The sequence below is a fragment of the Bufo bufo genome, chromosome 5 (genome assembly GCF_905171765.1).
Source record: "Bufo bufo chromosome 5, aBufBuf1.1, whole genome shotgun sequence".
In the NCBI taxonomy this organism is placed as follows: Eukaryota; Metazoa; Chordata; class Amphibia; order Anura; family Bufonidae; genus Bufo; species Bufo bufo.
In genome coordinates this window covers 59023742-59043426 of record NC_053393.1, presented here as the reverse complement: position 1 = coordinate 59043426, position 19685 = coordinate 59023742, and the positions used below count along the sequence as shown (strand labels likewise).

Here is a 19685-nt window from a genome sequence, read left to right as displayed (position 1 = left end):
GTCTGACTTTCTCCATTCCCTAGACTCAAACATATGTGAGGTTTGCTAGATATATCACAAAGTAGGCATTCTCCCATATTTGGTGGTACTGCCCATTAATCAATAATTATTGGAAAGATATATAATTCAATATATACAGTCCTGATCAAAAGTTTAAGACCACTTGAAAAATGGCAAAAAATCATATTTTACATTGTTGGATCTTAACAAGGTTCCAAGTAGAGCTTTAACATGCAACAAGAAGAAATGAGAGTGAGACAAAACATTCAATTAATTGAAAATAACAATTAAACTGAAACAGGCTGTTTTTCAGCTGATCCAAATTTTAGGACCACATGCCTTTAAAAAGGCCAAATCTGTGCAAAGATTTTGCACAGATTGCAAGATCCATTGTCATTTTCTGTCAGGTAGTCACACGTTGTAATGGCAAAGGCAAAAAAAACTCTCCCTTTTTGAACGTGGTCGGGTTGTTGAACTGCATAAGCAGGGTCTCTCACAGTGCACCATCGCTGCTGAGGTGGGACGCAGTAAGACAGTCATTTGTAATTTCTTAAATGATCCTGAGGGTTATGGAACAAAAAGTCAAGTGGAAGACCCAAAAAAATTTCATCAGCACTGAGCCAGAGGATCCAATTGGCTATCCGTCAAGACACTGGATGATCCTCGACCCAAATTAAGGCCCTTACTGGTGCTGACTGCAGCCCCATAACCATCAGATGGCATCTGAGACTGAAGGGCTTCAAAATCAAAAGACGTCTTCAAAGACCTCGTCTCCTTGAACGCCACAGAACTGCTCGTTTGGACTTTGCAAGAGAGCACCAAACATGGGACATTCAAAGGTGGAAGAAAGTTTTATTCTCTGATGAGAAAAAATTTAACCTTGATGGTCCTGATGGTTTCCAACGTTACTGGCATGACAAGCAGATCCCACCTGAGATGTTTTCTAAGCGCCACAGTGGAGGGGGCGCCATAATGGTCTGGGGTGCTTTTTCCTACAGTGGAACAATGAAGTTTCAGGAAGAGCAGGGGCGTCAAACGGCCGCTGGCTATGTCCAGATGTTGCAGAGAGCATTCCTCATGACTGAGGGCCCTCGTCTGTGTGGTAACGACTGGGTTTTTCAACGGGACAACTCTACAGTACACAATGCCCGCAGGACAAGGGACTTCTTCCAAGAGAATAACATCACTCTTTTGGCCCATCCTGCGTGTTCCCCTGATCTAAATCCAATTGAGAACCTTTGGGGATGGATGGCAAGAGAAGTTTACAAAAATGGACAACAGTTTCAGACAGTAGATGGCCTTCGTGCGGCCGTCTTCACCACTTGGAGAAATGTTCCCATTCACCTCATGGAAACGCTTGCATCAAGCATGCTGAAACAAATTTTTGAAGTGATAATCAATAACGGCGGAGCTACTCATTACTGACTTCATGTTTGGAAGTTGGATTTCTGTTTTGGGGGGGTTTAGTTTTTTTTTGGAGGTGTGGTCCTAAACTTTTGATCAGCTGAAAAACAGCCTGTTTCAGTTTATTCGTTGTTTTTATTAAATTGAATGCTCAAAAAATGTTTTGTCTCACTCCCATTTCTTCTTGTTGCATGTTGAAGCTCTACTTGGAACCTTGTTAAGATCCAGCCATGCTAAATATGATTTTTTGCAATTCTTCAAGTGGTCTTAAACTGTTGATCAGGACTGTATATAGAATCTGCTCAACTTCCATTCTGTTAGATGCAGATCTATCTAAAATTATCATACTCCACACTAATGCATTCTGTTAGCAAAATAAAAATACAATACTGCTTTACAATACCAAAAGATTTCCTCGTTGCCAATTAATGTAGTGCCTATATAGCATCTTCAAATGATAAAGGGTTGTTACATGTCCCTTAGTCCCCAACTCTTTTTGTAACCGCTGTTTTTTTACATATTTACTGAACTATCTTAGTGATTATTTTATCCTTATCTTGTGTATACTTTTCTTGGGCAGCCTGAGATGTTTGTGGCATGAATTCATCATGGAACATTCTTCAGAGGAATTATCCATATTTACTAGACAGTATCTTCCATTTATAACAGCTTGTTAGATTCAAATCTCTCTCTTATCTGTAAAATCTGCCCAAATCAAATCTTAAGAAGTTCTGATTCTAACTAATCAGATTTTTTTTTAAATAAAAAAAATTGGGTCAAATTTTGATTCTAATGAATTGATTTGTTGATCTCTGGTTTCAAGAAAGCATTTCCCTTGCCATTGCACAATCAATGGTACAAATTGTTAATGGTGTTTTATCACCTAGTCATAGGATAGCTAACAAATGTACCTAACTGATCACAAGAAGGTTGTACTTGGCCATCTCCTTTAGACCTATAGATTTTGAATAGAGTGCCAACCCATATACTCCATTGAAACTTTATTCAAATACCTCCTTTGTTGTTTCAGTGGTGGAAACCTCATCAACCGTACATTTCTCACTTTTCCTATGAAAAGATGATTAATGTATATTTGGGGAAAATCCCTTCAAGACAAAATAGGCAGAATTGCTTAAGATTTCTGTTGTTTTCACCCAAACTAAGTTTTTAAAAAAAATAAAACAATTTTTTTTCCACCGTCAACCATTTCCCTTGGATTTCTTATCTTGATTGAAACATTCAACTTTGTCATGCTGTGCCATCAGAAATGCTTATCTGTATACCACTTTTGTAAAACACAGGCATTTGAATTACCATCACTTTTATGTTATCTTGATCCAATCTGACCATTACTTTTTCCTCTCATGTTTACACAGTATTTTTATGCAGAGAAATGGCACTCACTTGGTGGGAGGAAAAATTTCACACAGTCAGTTTCTAATATACTAAAGTTATTTGCTTAGCAGCAAAACTCATTCCATGGTCAAAGTCACCCAGCTCATAATTCTTGACAGTTTGAATATTATTATAAAGAAATACCTAATAAATTGAGGACAATACACATAGAAGATGAACAGAGTGAAAAACCATCTGGTTTTAAAGTGTCTGTCCAGTTTCATGAGGAATCCTCATGAAAATAAAGAAAAGGTAAGTACTTAACTGACCAGCCAGGCTCTATTTACCCATCTGCAATGTTGAAGTCATGTCGACAATCACTGGCCTTATCAGGTGCATTGTTGAAGCCAGTGGGTGACTGCAGCGGCCATGTGTTGTTGACATGATGTCACTGCTGTAGCCAGGTAAATAGAACCTGGTCAGGAGAACCAGAGTGGTGGTTCAGGAGCTATTTGGTAAGTACTTTTTTTTATTCTAAATGGAACTCTGGCCTTGTCTAGTTTCCTCCAGAAACCACACAAACCTGACATCAAAATCAAAATCTGTTCACAACTCTGCCTGCCAGGTCCTGGTGCCTCCTGGCAAAATCTTGTGCATATGCCGAGCAGAAAACTGTCTGTGCTTGTTCATTGATGGCATTAGACTCAATGCGTAACTGCGCATATGCTGAGCCCTATGAAGTCTTCATCCTGGGACCTGCTCTGCACATGTGTAAGATTTTGCCAGATAGCGCGAGTTGTGGCCAGATCATGATATTGCAGAGCAGAGGGCAGACATATCGGCATAAGGGGTGGCACTAAGAACTTGTCTAGAGCCAGGCTTGGGATCTTCATGGAGGTGAACTTGGGCACTTGCAAGAGGTCTGCTTGGGCTCCTACAACCAATAATTCCTCCTTGCGCTGCACTTTGAAACCGGCACTTTCTCTAGCAAAGGTACAGTTGTGATGATGGTACAATGAACTAGAATGTTAGATCTACTTGAACTAGGTGACAGATTATTTTCTATCCCAGCCTGAAGATTTCAGTTAAGACTTTTCTCTTAAGATATGATCAGGCATTAATCATATATCAAGTGTCATTCCTGTGTCAGACATGTTTAATTTGTAAACCCAGCATAAGGAACTCAAGCAATTATATTCAAAAGATTTTACAGGGTAATTCCTTAGGACAAACCATCAATATCAGATTGTTTCAGGTCCAATGCCCCAGACTCCCGACGTGCTGTTCGGGAGTAACTCTGGTACTGGAAATCGATATTAGAACGACATAGCTCCATTCTTTAAGTACTGAATGGAATAGATTACTACAGTGCTTCCCCCATTTAAGTAAAAGGGAGCAGCACTGCAGAAACCAGCTCCATCTACTATACAATGGACAGAGAAGTGCAGTTCTAGGGCTTATTTCTGGAACTACAACAGGTAAGGAATCCCAGCTGCTGTGTCTTTGTGAATAAGCTTCTTTTTTATTTTTTCATGAAAGTAAAGAGTCCTACAACCAGGACGCGTTTCGTCATGCAAGCCTTTCTCAACAGGTACATCCAAAAAGAAAAATCAAGTCATATATAGCATATAGTACCGCCCATTTAGGGACGTCTCCACCCCTTCTGGTGGGTGGTATTCAATCAATAATCAATCAACTAATGAAACAAAGTGAAATAAAGTAACACATGGCTGAGATTTGCTTTCTAACTTATTGAAGAATCTAAATATCCTTTTTCGTCATAAGGCTGAGGTCTAGAGAAAATACATAAGAAATGTATATTAACCATTTATATTAAACATATTGCTCTGTTTATAAGAACCTTACAAATGTGTGACTTCATAGTCCCTGTTTAGACCCCTTGGATGCGGTGTATCCAGAGTATGTATCCAAAAGGCCTCTCTTCTAAGGAGAAGTCTTTTGACATCACCTCCTCTTCTAGGTCTCTTTACCTGTTCCAACACTTGAAACCGCAACTGTGCAATGGTATGTTTGAATTTTTCAAAATGATATGGGACCGGTAACATGAGTTTTTTTTGTCCTTATATCAGATTTATGCTTACTAATCCGATCCCTCACTGCCTGCATTGTCTCACCCACATATAACAGGCCACAAGGACATTTAATAAGATATATTACATTTGCTGAGTCGCAAGTAAAAAAACCTTTTACTCCAAAACTTTTCCCAGTATGTGGATGATGAAATGAGGGGCCTTTAATTACATGGGAGCACTGTAGACAATGCAGGCAGGGGGAAGTACCCATCTGTGGCGTGGATATCCGTTGCTGTTTCAATATAGCTTTAGTACTACCCAAATCCGCATGTACTATTTTATCACGGTAATTGGGATTCCTTTTATTGCAGATGAGGGGGGATGTTTAAATTCATCAACCTGCGGATATGATTTATTCAACAAATGCCAATGTTTCCTGACTGTATTATCAATACCCACGTTAAATGGATGATATTTCTGGAACTACAGCTCCAATCAAACAGTTGGTGGTGTAGGATGTCAAACTTGCACTGATCTTATATTAATGTCCCCTCTTGAAGATAGGTAATGAATATTAAAATCTCAGAGAAGCCCTTTAAAATGCACATACTAAACATAAAGGAGCATTTGAGGGCTTCAAGTTATGCATTTGCAAGACTTATATGTTGCCTTGTGTACTCTAAGGCATAAAATTAGGCAGGACCATAGGTAAAATAAAGACTTATAGAAAGGCCTGTATTCCGTGTCAGTAGGGGTCCTCTGGCTTCTATATGCTGCCCATCCAGATCTAGTAAACTGGACTGGAGAAGGGACAGTTATGATAAACAAGAAAAGTATTTAATAGAAGCACTACTGCAAAGGATTAGCCTGGATCAAAGCAGATGATAATTGCTTTTAGGACATTTCAGGAAAATACGGATCCCATCATCAGGTCTGTTCCAACTTGATGGTTCAGACCGATATGGACCTGAAATGTGTAGGGTCACATTTATTAAGAAAGGTGTTTTAGACGCCGGTCTTAATAAAGCCATGCCTTGGTGGTGGATCTGCCGCAGTTATGTAGAGATCCTCCGCCAGTTCAAAATGTAAGACAGCTTCCAAGCTATATTACATTTAGACCTTTTTCTACGCTACACCTGAAACAGGCATAGAAAATGATGATTGCTTGACAGTCCCCCTTCCCCGCCCATGCCACGCCCACTTTTTTAGACCTGGCATAAGAAGGGAACATTTTCAGCTAGCGCTGCAACTAATCATATTTTAGGTGTATTTTTGATTTGTAAATTACGCCCGTAGTCTTACAACAAATAAAGCGCTTGTCATTAACTTCAATATGGGGTTGTCCTTTATAGCAGCACTACTATACGTGGTAGATCTGGTAGGGTTTCCTCTTTCCAAGCTGGTGTACCTTATAATTCACCTCACCTATCCTTTCTACCACCTTAAATGGACCCTGCCACCTGGCTAAGAACTTGCTTTCCACAATGGGAATCAGAACCGCTACTCGGTCTCCTATTGAAAAGTGCCTTAATTTGGCTGACCAGTTATATACCCGCCTCTCGGCATCCTGGGCCTTCTGGAGATGTTCCTTATCCTGCGGCATCACCTTAGCCACTATCTCTCTTATTTGGGAGATGTGTTCTACCAGGGTCTGGCGCGCATACAGGAGTTCAAATGGTGAGAATCCCGTGGAGGCCTGTGAGACCTCCCACATGGCGAACAACATGGCTGGTAGCAACATGTCCCAATCTTTTCCGTCCTTCTGGACTACTCTTTTTAACATAAGCTTTAATGTTTTGTTGAACCGCTCTACAAGGCAATCCGTCTGTGGGTGATAGACGGACGTCCGCAACTGTCGGATCTGAAACAGCTTGCAGAGGTCCGCCATAACTTTCAACATAAACGGGGTGCCCTGGTCCGTCAGGATCTCCTTGGGCAGCCCCGTGCGGGAGAACATCTGAAACAATTCCTGAGTTATGGTCTTAGAGGAGGTGATCCTTAATGGGACCACCTCTGGGTTCCTGGTTGTGTAATCTACCACAACTAGTATGTGCTGATGTCCTCGTGCTGTTTTTACTAACGGACCCACCAGGTCCATGGCAATCAGCTCAAACGGTACCTCGATTATGGGCAAAGGTACCAGGGAGTTCCGATAGTGAGACACTGGGGCTGTTAGCTGGCACGTGGGGCAGGACGCACAATACCTCTTCACCTCTGCCTTTACCCCAGGCCAGTAGAACGTGTCTGTTATCCTGGCCTCCGTCTTTTCTGCTCCCAGGTGTCCGCCTAATGCATCATTATGCGCCAAATCAAGGATCTGTCTCCGATACGTGTGGGGCACCAGTCGCTGTTTAATAATTTCCCCTCGGATTTCCATCACTCAGTACAGCAAGTCCATGTTTACTGCAAAATGAGGAAACCTGAGTTCTGCCCCAGGAACCTGTGAGACTCAATTTATAACCACCACCTGCTCTCTAGCAGGTGTTAAGGAGGGGTCCTGTAACTGGGCGGAGCTAAACGCACCCTTGGGTACATTCATGTCTGGGTATGTTGGTGGGGAGAGTTCCTCCTCATCCTCCCCCAACATCACTTGCAACGGGAGACTCCCCCCCCCCCCAGTGGTTAGCTCAGCTCTGGACCCTAAATCATGCACATTCTGATCATTAACCTCCTGATTTGACCCATCAGAGGTCAAAGTCTCTAGTCTGTTTGACTGTTCAGGGAACCCACTTTGTGCCTCTTTCCACAGGTCTAAAAATGTTGGACAGTCTCACCCTACAATAACATCATGGATCAGACTGTTCACTATCCCAACTTCCTGGGTCACGGAAGTACAGCCATGGGCAACAGTCACTGGTATTAAGGGGTATTCCCTAGTGTCCCCATGGATACAAACAACCCGAAGAGTCTTACTTACGGGGCCGAGTCTCACGATCATTGTGGAGTGGACTAGCGTCACCATGCTGCACGAGTCCAAGAGGGCTTTGGCCGGGAGATGGTTCACCCAAATTTCACACTCAAATTGATCGTCAGTTAGGTCAAGATTTGTGATGCATGCTCACTGTGTGGACAGGGAGACTCTATCCGTCCTGTCCCGCATTCCATGGGCTTGTCCTGAAGAGGGCATTGGTTACGGGTATGGCCAAAGGCTCTACAACCCCAACAGAGTTTGTCCCCCATCTTTCTTAGAGTGGTTAGCCTCCACGGTTCAGGGGATACTGTTGTAGGGACATCTGGTCCAGAATCAGGGATGGCTCCCCTCCTTGGTGCGGTAGCTGGTTGTACTGCCCTCGACGTGGTTTCCCGGTGCTTGGCGGGTCCGAGCAAGTCTTTCACTATGGTGTACCACTCTACCAGTTCCACCAACTTATTCGCCGTCGCAGGGTCTCCATGACTTACCCAGCACTGCAGGTCATGCGGCAGCGATCGCAGGTACCGGTCCATGGCCACCCATTCCACAATTTGTGAGCCCGTCAATTTTTCAGGCTGCAGCCACTTTTTTACTAGCTGCACCAGGTCATGCATTTGGGCTCTTGGTGGACGGCCAGCCTGGTAAACCCAGCAGTGCACTCTTTGGGCCCGAACAGCCGTAGTTACCCCCAGTCGAGCCAGGATCTCCACTTTTAGCTGCTCATAGGTTTTAACGAGTTCGACTGGCAGGTCAAAATAGGCCTGTTGAGGGTCACCCGTAAGAAAGGGCGCTCTGATTGGATGCACTTACAGCCAGGGAGAAGATAACCACTCTCAGGGAAAATACAAATCTCCGCCTAGTATAATATAAGGCGCCAAAATATACGGGGCCAACATTGGACGAATGGGGGTTCTTTAGAAGAAAAAAAAAAAGTGCCATGGCATCAGTGGAGCTGCCCTATAAGGTAGGATAATAATTAGACTAGAGCTAGCCTGATGAACGGTCCTCTTTAAGTTTCCACATGGTTTAAATTTTAAAAATCTGTATGTCATTGCTTACAGTCTGTAAAATTTTGGGGTGGCAAAATTTCTTAAAGGTGCAGCAAAAATATACGTGATTGCTGACTCAATACCAACATTTTCTCACAGCCCAGGCCCATACCACTAATGCCTGAAGGTCAGTTTCCGTGTACTCACTTTCCACATGGTTGAAATGCAACTTTTTTTGGAGGGAATTTTATTTCATTAGGCAGCATACGTATATGATTACTGCTTTAATACCAACATTTTGTAACAGTCAAGGCAATACTGGAGACTGCATCATGCCACTTATGAGTGAGGGCCAGTTTCCAAGTACTCACTTTTCGCAAGGTTGAAATGCATAAAAAAAATATTTTTTTTGGGGGGGGGGCCCGCTGGAGGTTAAATTTTTTAAGGCGCAGCATAAATATATGTGATTACTGAGTCAATACCAACTTTTTCTCACAGTCATGGAAATGCTGGGGCCTGTATCATGCCATTGCCAATTATTCCTGAGGGTCAGTTTCCCTGTACTCACTTTCCACACAATTGAAATTTAAATTTTTTTTTGCAGGAGAGGGAGATGTTTAAAACTGTTGAAATGTTAGATTTTTTTTTTGGGGTGGGGTTAGCACAGTTGAAATTATATAATTTGGTGGCATATGTACGTTATTACTGTAGTGATACAGAAATTTCTCACAGTCCAGACAGACTGAATGTGATCAATTTACCTCTCATTGCTGCCAGTGCGCCATCTTGCCACTCTTGCTGTCTGTTTGACTGCCTACCTACCATCACGTTGTGTACAGCTGCTGCATGATGCAGTCTGCATCATACCACTTATGCCACTTTTCAACCATTGAGTTCTGTATTGCTACTGTGGCCAGCATCATGCCACTAATGCCACTTGCCACCCAACATGTTCCCTAAAGGCACTTTTTTAAAATCTCATAACACCATGTGTGTTTAAACATCATCTTCCCCCAAGCTTTTGAAATGAAAAATTATGAGGTAAGTCTTTTTAAACACACTATCAAATATGCGTTTACCCATAGCTATGTATGTCATACATGTAATGTATAAATGAAAAGAGGTAACAAATTTTCCTAAAATTCGGAGTCCTAGTATCCCAGAGGGGGTATATACCAACTTTCAGGGCAATTGGAGCAACATTGATTCGTCCCAAACCGATTTAGGTCAAAACTGAACTTTTTACAAAAATTTAGTGAACCGGTCCTGAAAAAAATCTTGACTGGTTTGCTCATCTCTACTCAGAAGCAGCACTATTTGGATTTTGAAACTAGGATTTTATTGGAATGTTTTGGGGGAGCAATGTAAAACTTGCAACTCCCCTAAGGTACCTGTTCAGTGGGGGGAAAAAGATATAACCCAAATTTTAAAACTATAACACCTCCCAAAGAATTAAGATGGAAACATAGTGATGTTTTTGACCCCTCCATTTTTTTTATATCATTTATAACATTGGACTGTGAAATTGAACAGTTAAATTTTTTTTCTAATAAAAGCAGCGCTAATTTTTTAGGAAATTTCTCCTGAGTACAGAAATACCCCATTTGTCATCATAGACTGCAGTTTTTGGAAACGTGTGGCATAGTGCATTAATATTCAGCTTGCCATGCCATAGGAAAGAATTAAGATTTCATCAAAATGTATGCAATTATTGTGAATTTGCAGAAGTATGATAACTTTTTTTATATTAAAATATTGTAGGATGATTTAGACCACTATGCATTGCTATGTGAGGTGTCTGCACAAAAATTATTTCTGGATACATGTAAATATATTGTGTATCAAAATATTTATAGCAACATAGCTGTGATTGATAGCATTGCTACAAGCAAAGAAAGATGGTATATTTGCCATTATTTATCACCACCTATGTAAATTGATATCAAAGTTCACTTTCTTGTAAGCAAGGATCTCAGTACCAGTGTGGAATTTGTAATGCATAGCAAGATCAGATTGGGGGTTTAGAGGCAAGGAAAAATGCTCATCTCTCAAGCCCTTGAAAACTTGACTCGTACTTCAAGAACGAGATTGACCTTAAGAAATATTTTATTTGCAGCGTTTTTAATCTGCATGTGTTTGTGAGCAAATATTTCATAACATTGTGAATTCTTGCAGGTGAGAAAATCTGTAGTTATTTACTTTTTAAAAGATAAATAAAGATGCCATAAAATTCATTTTTTTACCTTTAAATGAAAGCTTACTCGCAAATGTTCAAGAGTGTTTAAAATAGTAAATAGAAGAGTGTTTAAAATAGTAAATAGCAGGGGCTTCTTTTGAATTTTTCTTGGAAAATGATGTAAAATATCTATTTTAATATTTTTATTGGCGCTCCAAAAATAAATGCATTCTCTCCTTTTAGATTTTTTACATACATGATCACAGCTAACAAGTTTTGTAAAAAAAAGTATTATAAAAGACAAAGTAAAAGTGAAATAATTTTATAAAATGGAGATTACTTTAAAAATTAATGATAAACTATATATCAAATTTCCAGAATCACAGTAGTATATTAATAATAAACTCTCTATATAACATAATGGAAATAAATCTAACTATTAGAGAGACATATCTCCTCTCCTAAATTCAAACTAATAAAAAAAAGGCTACTACTTTAAGTACAGACAAAACAAGTAACAACTGGAGTGAATATATACAATTATATCTCTTTCTAAAATAAAATAAAAAGCTTTGCTTCTAGCACCACATGTTGGAAGGCAGCTATACTTTGAGTCAATGTTTTAAAACAGGTGTTGAAACATAATTTTGTATAATCACCCATCCAGGCAATCACCTGTAGATAGCTTCTGTGATTGCCTTTTATCAGTGCAGAACAGAGTACTGGCTTGGCTTGGAAAAAGGTCTTTGTAAGAGATGTGGGGGGTGCTATTTCTTCTTATAAAGAACACCTAGTGGGTGTAAGGAGTCTTAAAAACCATACAATGCTCCTTTTGGAAAAAAAAAAAGGTATATAAATAAGCTCTTTTACAAAAGAAAAAGGAAATATGTTATTCTAGTGCTGTGATGGCTAACCTCCGGCACTCCAGCTGTGGTGAAACTACAACTCCCAAGATGCACATTTGCTTGGCTGTTCTCAGAACTCCGTAGAAATGAATGGAGCATGCTGGTAGTCGTATTTTCACCACAGCTGGAGTGCCTGAGGTTATCCATCACTGTTCTAGTGCCTCTGGCTTCTCACCCATCCAAGCTGGTGCTTTTTTTTCTTCTACTGATGAAGGACATTTACAGATGACTGAAAATGTGTACCTGGTTTTGATATAATTAGTGATGAGCAAAGTTATGACAAATTCAATGTGGCTGCTTCGTTGAATTTCATAAAATAAATTTAATTTGTGACGAATTACCTTGTCATGAAGTGCATTCTTTTGTAAGTAGCAGGCGCAATGATAGGGTACGGCGATTGCACTGCCCCACATTATTGAACTCCTCAGATGCTGCATTCATTACTGATTGTGGCATCTAACATTAAAATTATTCAGGTTAAAAAAATATATACACATACTCACCTTATCCATTTGCTCGCAGAGAGGCAGTTGTGGGGGGTAATTTATTAAGACCAGTGTTTTAGATGCCAGTCTTAATAGAGCGTCTGTTCTGGCGGTGGATCCCCTGAAGTTATGAAGAAGCCCCGCCTCTACATTAATTTGGTGCATCCAGCACCGCTTCGAAATGTAAGACGGCTCTCTTATTGTCTTACATTTAGATCATTTTCTAAGCCTAAACAAGGCATAGAAAGTGATGAATGAGACGGGCCTACCAGCCCATCCCCTTCTCCACCCATGCCACACCCATTTTTTTAGACCTGGCGTGATCGGCGAGAAGTCGCAGATTGCAGTGCTGCTTTCTAACCGTTGCGCCACAATGTGCATCTGAAATACGCCTAATATAGACATATTTCAAGTTAATAAATTGTGATCGCACCACACCCTGTCATTGAACCCTTCAGAAGGCGCGTTTATCTCTGACCGCGGCATCTGAGAGGCCTTTCAGTGGTTAATCTGGTAAAAAAAAATCACTTTATCCATTTGATCACGTAGAAGCCGCCACGGCCATTTTGATTGAAGACAGCACACAGTATCTTGCTAAGTGACATGATGATGTCTTCAAGCCAGCCAGCTACCACGAAGCACGAGGAAATTCGACTTTGTAGGGAATCAAATTTTTCCTGAAATTTGGGCCAAAGTCAATTTGTTTAACTTCAATGCACTCATCACTAATCTTCAATCAAGATGGCTGCAACGGCCTCTCCGCAAGCAAATGGATGAGGTGAGTATGTCTTTTTTTTACCTCCATTTCAGGAAAAAAAAATTTTTTACCACGAAGCACAAGGAAAACTTGGCTTCGCAGCAAATCACATTTTTCCGGAAATTCAGATCGAAGTCAATTCGCTGTTTCGCTCAACACTATATATGATCCTAAATTATATATCAAGGCCTGTTTTAAAAGGTTGGACATTGACTTATAGGATAGTGGCCTTATTACTTTCCTTTCTTCAAAGGAAAATTGCTAACATGTGTACCTTTTCACTAGAGGAGCATTGTATGGCCTATAAGACTCCTTAGGCCCCTTTCACACAGGTGAGTTTTCTGCGCTGGTGCAAAGTGTGAAGTGAAGCATAGCACCTGCACTGAATCCTGACCCATTCATTTCAAAGGGTCAAGTGCACATGATCGTTTTTTTCACGCATTAGTTCTGCATTGCGTGGGAATCGCATCATGTTCTATATTCTGCCCTCGCCCCATAGAAATGAATTGGTCTTCAGTAAAAAAACGCATTGCATCCGGATATAATCCGGATGCAGTCAGGATGCAATGCGTTTTTTACTAATGGTTGCTAGGAGATGTTTGTAAACCTTTAGGTTTTTTTTTGACACACATGAAAAACGCATCAAAACTGATTGCACCCACGCTGAAGAAACTGAAACACTGAACGCAATCCCAGACAAAGCTGACTGAACTTGCTTTTGAAATGGTGCGAGTTTCACTGAACCCACTCTGAACGCATCCTGAGCCAATCAGTATTGCTCATGTGAAAGAGGCCTTACACCTTCTAGGTGCTCTTCATAAGAAAAGAGAAATAGTAACCCCGAATCACTTGACAGAATATACTACTTGCTTTAATGAAATAAAAAGTACCATACTGTATGTAATGTTTAAAGGGGCTAAAATGCATGAACATAAGTTCCAATGCTTAATAAATTAAAGGGTAACAGGTTATGATAATTTCAAAAAAAGTCTGAACACCGATCCAATAATAGCATAACTTAGTTGAAATAACTTACGTGTTTCAGATACACAAATCCTTAGTCATAGAAATTCCATGGCTAAGGATATGTATATGAAATGGCTAATCTAAGTTAGGCTTCCATTGGATCAGTGTTCAGACAGTTTTTTAATTTTTCTACGATAAAGAGGAAGTTTTACTTGAAGTCACTTTCCCTGTGTCCCTGTGCTATGTCACTTTAGCATGGTACGGTGATCCATTGCATTTGTTGTGACAGGATACACATAATGTGTAGAATTTTTTAATTTAAAACGCTATCGATAGCATGGCTCTGTGACATTTGTCAATTCTTTATTTGCTGCAGTATGAGTCTTTATTTTCAGCATCAGGGCTCATGCACATGATCGTATGTATTTTGCGGTCCACAAAAAATACGGATGACGTCTGTATGCATTCCATATTTTGCGGAACGGAACAGCTGGCCCCTAATAGAACAGTTCTATCCTTGTTCTTAATGCGGACAATAATAAGACATATTTTATTCTTTTGCAGAACATACGGAAATGGAATGCACACAGAGTCATTTCCGTTTTTTGCGGCCCCTTTGAAGTGAATGGTTCCGCATACGGGCTGCAAAATAAAACGGAAAGACAGAGAAACAAAATATATTTGTGAGCATCAGCCCTCATACTGATGAAAACGACATATCCTGGATTGCATTGAGGCAATACTTCTCTTCCTTCCCTATTATTATATAGGGCTTTTCAATCATGTTTGCTCATTCATAGGGTAATGAACAACACCTTTACACCGGCAAATTATCACTAATGAGCGTTTGTATGGATGCTCATTAGCAATAATCTGCCCAAACATCAGACAGTGTAAAGGGGCCTTTAAAGTGTTTTTCATAGTTCACAAATGAGGCATGGTGAATCATCACAGCTGATCTGAGCAATCTCTTTTGTATTAGATTATTTCACTTTGACTTTGTTTATATGGTTATTTATTATCTGTTATTATTAGTGCTGAGCGAAGTTTACATAAATTCGATTTGAAGAAACCCGAAAGCAAACCTCATAGGGATACACATACACAAAATATACAAAAAATATATAAAGCTTTATTAACCGCTTTACGTCCGCCCATAGGATATAAACGTCCTATGGGTGGACGTCTATTTCTGAAAGCACATTTTTGAACGTCCTTTCAGAAATAGCAGCTGCACGCTAATCGTGCAGCTGCTGATCGGGTTTCCCGCTGTCAGTGACAGCAGGGCAACCCAGAGAGGAGGCAGGGACAGTGCCCAGGTGTCCCTGCCTTCAGGATCGCTGCAGACACAGCGCTCACCGAGCGCTGTGTATGCAGAGCAGGAAGCGATGTGCGCTTCCTGTTCCGGCCCGGCGGTCATGTGACCGCCGTGACCGGAGAGTGCAGGGGCTGTGTGAGGTCTCTCAGAGACCTCGATCAGCCCTGCTGTGAGGCTGTACAGCGCTGGATTGCTGCTGTACAGCCTCTCTAGGGGTGTATTTGTCCTGTAACTGGGGCTACTATGTCAGCCCCAGTTACAGGAGAAATCAACAGTGAAAAAAAGTGAAGTAAATGTCCCCCAGAGGTCTTGTATGACCTTATGGGGGACGAAAAGTGTAAAATAAAAAAAATAAAAATAAAAGGTTGAAAATAAAAAAATTAAAAAAAGTTTCACATGTAAAAAAAAAAAGTCCCCAAGTAAGGAATGAAAAAAAAAAGTTAAAAATAGAAAAAATAAAAAAAAGTATACATATTAGGTATTGCCGCGTCCGTAAAAACCAGCTCTATAAAAATATCACATGACCAAACCCCTCGGGTGAACACCGTAAAAAAACAAAAAAAAAACTGTGTCAAAACAAGCAATTTTTGTCACCTTGCATCACAAAAGAAGCAACACCAAGTGATTAAAAACGCGTATGTCCCACAAAATAGTACCAATAAAACCGTCACCTCATCCCGCAAAAAATGAGCCCCTACATAAGAAAATCTCTCAAAAAATAACTAAAACTATAGCTCTTAGAACATGGAGACACTAAAACATCATTTTTTTGGTTTCAAAAATGCTATTATTGTGTTAAAGTGAAACAAATAAAAAAAAGTATACATATTAGGTATTGCCGCATCCGTAAAAACCAGCTCTATAAAAATATCACATGACCTAACCCCTCGGGTGAACACCGTAAAAAAAAAAAAAAAAAGTGTCAAAACAAGCAATTTTTGTCACCTTGCATCACAAAGGGTGCAACACCAAGTGATCAAAAACGCGTATGTCCCACAAAATAGTACCAATAAAACCGTCACCTCATCCCGCAAAAAATGAGCCCCTACATAAGAAAATCTCTCAAAAAATAAAAAAACTATAGCTCTCAGAACATCGACACATTAAAACATAATTTTTTTTGTTTCAAAAATGCTATTATTGTGTAAAACTTTAATAAATGAGAAAAAGTATACATATTAGGTATCGCCACGTCCGTAACAATCTGCTCTATAAAATTGTCACTTGACTGAACCCCTCAGGTGAACGCTGTATAAATAAATAAATAGAAACTGTGCTAAAACAACCAATTTTTTGGTCACCTTGCCCCATAAAGTGTTATAATGAATGATCAAAAAATCATATGTACCCAAAAATAGTACTAATAAAACTGGCACCTTATCCCCTAGTTTCCAAAATGGGGTCACTTCTTGGGAGTTTCTACTGTAAGGGTGCATCAGGGGGCTTCAAATGGGACATGGCATCTAAAAACCATGTGGAGTTCCTTTTCTTCTGCGCCCTGCTGTGTGCCCATACAGCAGTTTATGACCACATGTGGGGTGTTTCTGTAAACCACAGAATCTGGGTAATAAATATTGAGTAATATCGATGTGTTAAAGAAAAAAATTGATTAAAATGGAAAATCTGCCAAAAAAGTGAAATTTAAAAATTTGATCTCCATTTTCCTTTAATTCTTGTGGAACGCCTAAAGGGTTAACAAAGTTTGTAAAATCGGTTTTGAATACCTTGAGTGGTGTAGTTTCTACAATGGGGTCATTTATGGGGGTATCCACTATGTAGGCCCCACAAAGTGACTTCATACCTGAACTGGTCCTTAAAAAGTGGGTTTTGGCAATTTTCTTAAAAATTTGAAGAATTGCTTCTAAACTTCTAAGCCTTCTAACGTCCTAAAAAAATAAAATGACATTTCCAAAATGATGCCAACATAAAGTAGACATATGGGGAATGTTAAATAATAAATATTTTATGAGGTATCACATTCTGTTTTAAAAGCAGAGAAATTGAAATTTTGAAAATTGCAAATTTTTCAAATTTTTGGGTAAATTTGGGATTTTTCATAAATAAAGGTGAAATATTTTGACTCAAATTTATGACTATCATGAAGTACAATGTGTCACGAGAAAACAATCTCTGAATGACTTGGATAAATAAAGGCGTTCCAAAGTTATTTCCACATAAAGTGAGATATGTCAGTTTTGCAAAATTTGGCCTGGTCAGGAAGGGGGCAAATGGCCCAGATGGCAAGTGGTTAAGTAATTAAATACAAATAATTACAGCAACACATTATTAAGGCCAATAATCTAAAAATGTATAGCAGCAATTAAGATGGTGTTGGGAGTGGTAGCTCACATTCTGACTGGCATGGTGTAAGATCCCAATGTCATAGTTAACAAGGCACAAAAACCATTGAGCAGTGCCAAGAAGGAATATGTGTACCAGTAATACCCAGCAAGTAATCTGATATTCCCAAATCCCCTGTATACAAGCAATCCACACAAGGTACCGAGAGGAAACCAACAACGGATATGCAGACTACAGGTAATAAAAAGGAGGGGGGAGGGAAACAGAAAATACCTGGGCAGTAGTACAAAGCAGGGATCCAACCTCCGGTCAGCTGTGAGCGCACCCCGATGTACGTTTCGCTCCGCTTTCTCAAGGGGCGTTTCTAATTGAACACTCAGCCACATTATATATCCAGAAACTAATTCTATACCTGGGACACCTGTAGATGGGCCAATGGAAAAGCTCCACTTATCCCGAGCCTAATCGCGCGAGACAGTGATGTAATCCCTCATCGTAGTGGTCAGGTGACCGCAAATAACCCTCCCGCAAAGTCGCATCATAGATCACTTCACAACTACTCTTGCTATGTTGTACATGGGACAACCTCACTCAACCACGGTCACGTGACCGCAACGTCACACGGCGGCACATCGAGCGAAGCCTCGCTCAAGCATCCAAGTCGCGCGAGATCACGCACAGGACGGCATTGTCTGGCCGCGGCCACATGACCGTGACATCACCCAATAGGTTACATGATCGCCCCCAAACTATCTCTCTCCAGAGAGACGGGATCACAGCCAAGTAAGTATAGCAAATTATAATAGGTAAAACGGAGAGGGGAGGGGCGAAAGGGGAAACAAGGGGAATGTCGGCACAGTAAACCTATGATACAATAGTGATGTGTATTGAAGAGTAAAATACTTTATAAATACTGCTAGATGCACGGCCAGCCCGTACCTTTGCCTAAGTAACCTAACATCACAAAACCAAAATGTTCATACATAATAGTTTCTAATACCATATTATACTTTGTAAGGTGCTCCGATCTAATACATACAAATAAATAGACAAATATGAATCCATTGTAGACCATATAAATACTTCATATCATGTAATCTAAAAATGTCATACTTCAATACAGAGTGAAGACAACTTAGTATAAGGTGCTATATAAGTGCTAGTGCAGTGAAAGTGCAAAGTGCAAAGTGCAAGTGAGGTGGCATGCAGTAAAAAATATTTTTTTTGTTAGAAGGAAATAAATCAGACTGTCAAAAAATAACTTTTTATCAGGTTTCTATATGATGTCATACATCTTGCCGACAATTTGTTGGTTTGATAGGTTGTTCATAAATTCGATTTGACTGCTTCACTGAATTTCACCTATTACTTTGTCACAAGGCAGATTTGTATGTATGTAGAGACCATAATGACTGGGAACTGCAATTGTGCCGCCCCCATCATTGAACCTCTCAGATGCAGCGTCCATGGCTGATTGCGGTATCTGAGAGGAACATTAATCACGTTCAAGAGTTAATCAGGTAAAAATATATATATATATATATATATATATATATTAAATTGTTAGCAGGATCCCCAAAACTATCTGATGGGGGCATGAGGTATGAAAATTACCATTCACATTTTTATTATCCATGATCATTTGATGCTATCTTATAAGAGGAGATAACTTGGAACATAATACTGTCTTGTGATTATAGAAGCATCTGCACTGATTAAGTCAGGCAGACTGATCTGTGCCAGGAGTGTGACCACAGAAAACATGAGGAGAGGAAGAATAAGAACTCTGACCTGTGAACCTACTGGTTCACTATCTATAATCTGGTAAACAATGATAATAGCGAGGGCATGCTATTTTATATTGCATTAAAGGCAAGGGCTTCATTTGTAATCCATAAATTGTGTCTTCACTCTGGTGCACTAGTCAGCCATTTACCACATCTAGTTTTTGCACTTCCCTTGATATCAACTTTCTATTAGCTAATAAGATAGAAAATATCTCTAACACACACACACAAAAGTTTTGAAGGTACTGTATATGAGAATCTAAGCAAATTATATATTTTTTAAATATTTTAATGGATCTATGCTTTAAAATAGGTGAA

The 19685-nt window shown here is 39.9% G+C and overlaps 1 protein-coding gene across 1 annotated transcript in view; it reads left to right on the top strand.

Annotated features, from left to right (window-relative positions):
• The window catches only part of CSMD3 (CUB and Sushi multiple domains 3), a 1177406-nt gene that overhangs the window by 144126 nt on the left and 1013595 nt on the right, over positions 1-19685 (top strand). Inside the window, exon 3 of the mRNA XM_040431881.1 lies at positions 18172-18185. Coding sequence (XP_040287815.1) covers positions 18172-18185 — 14 coding nt within the window. The remainder of the gene's footprint in view (positions 1-18171; positions 18186-19685) is intronic.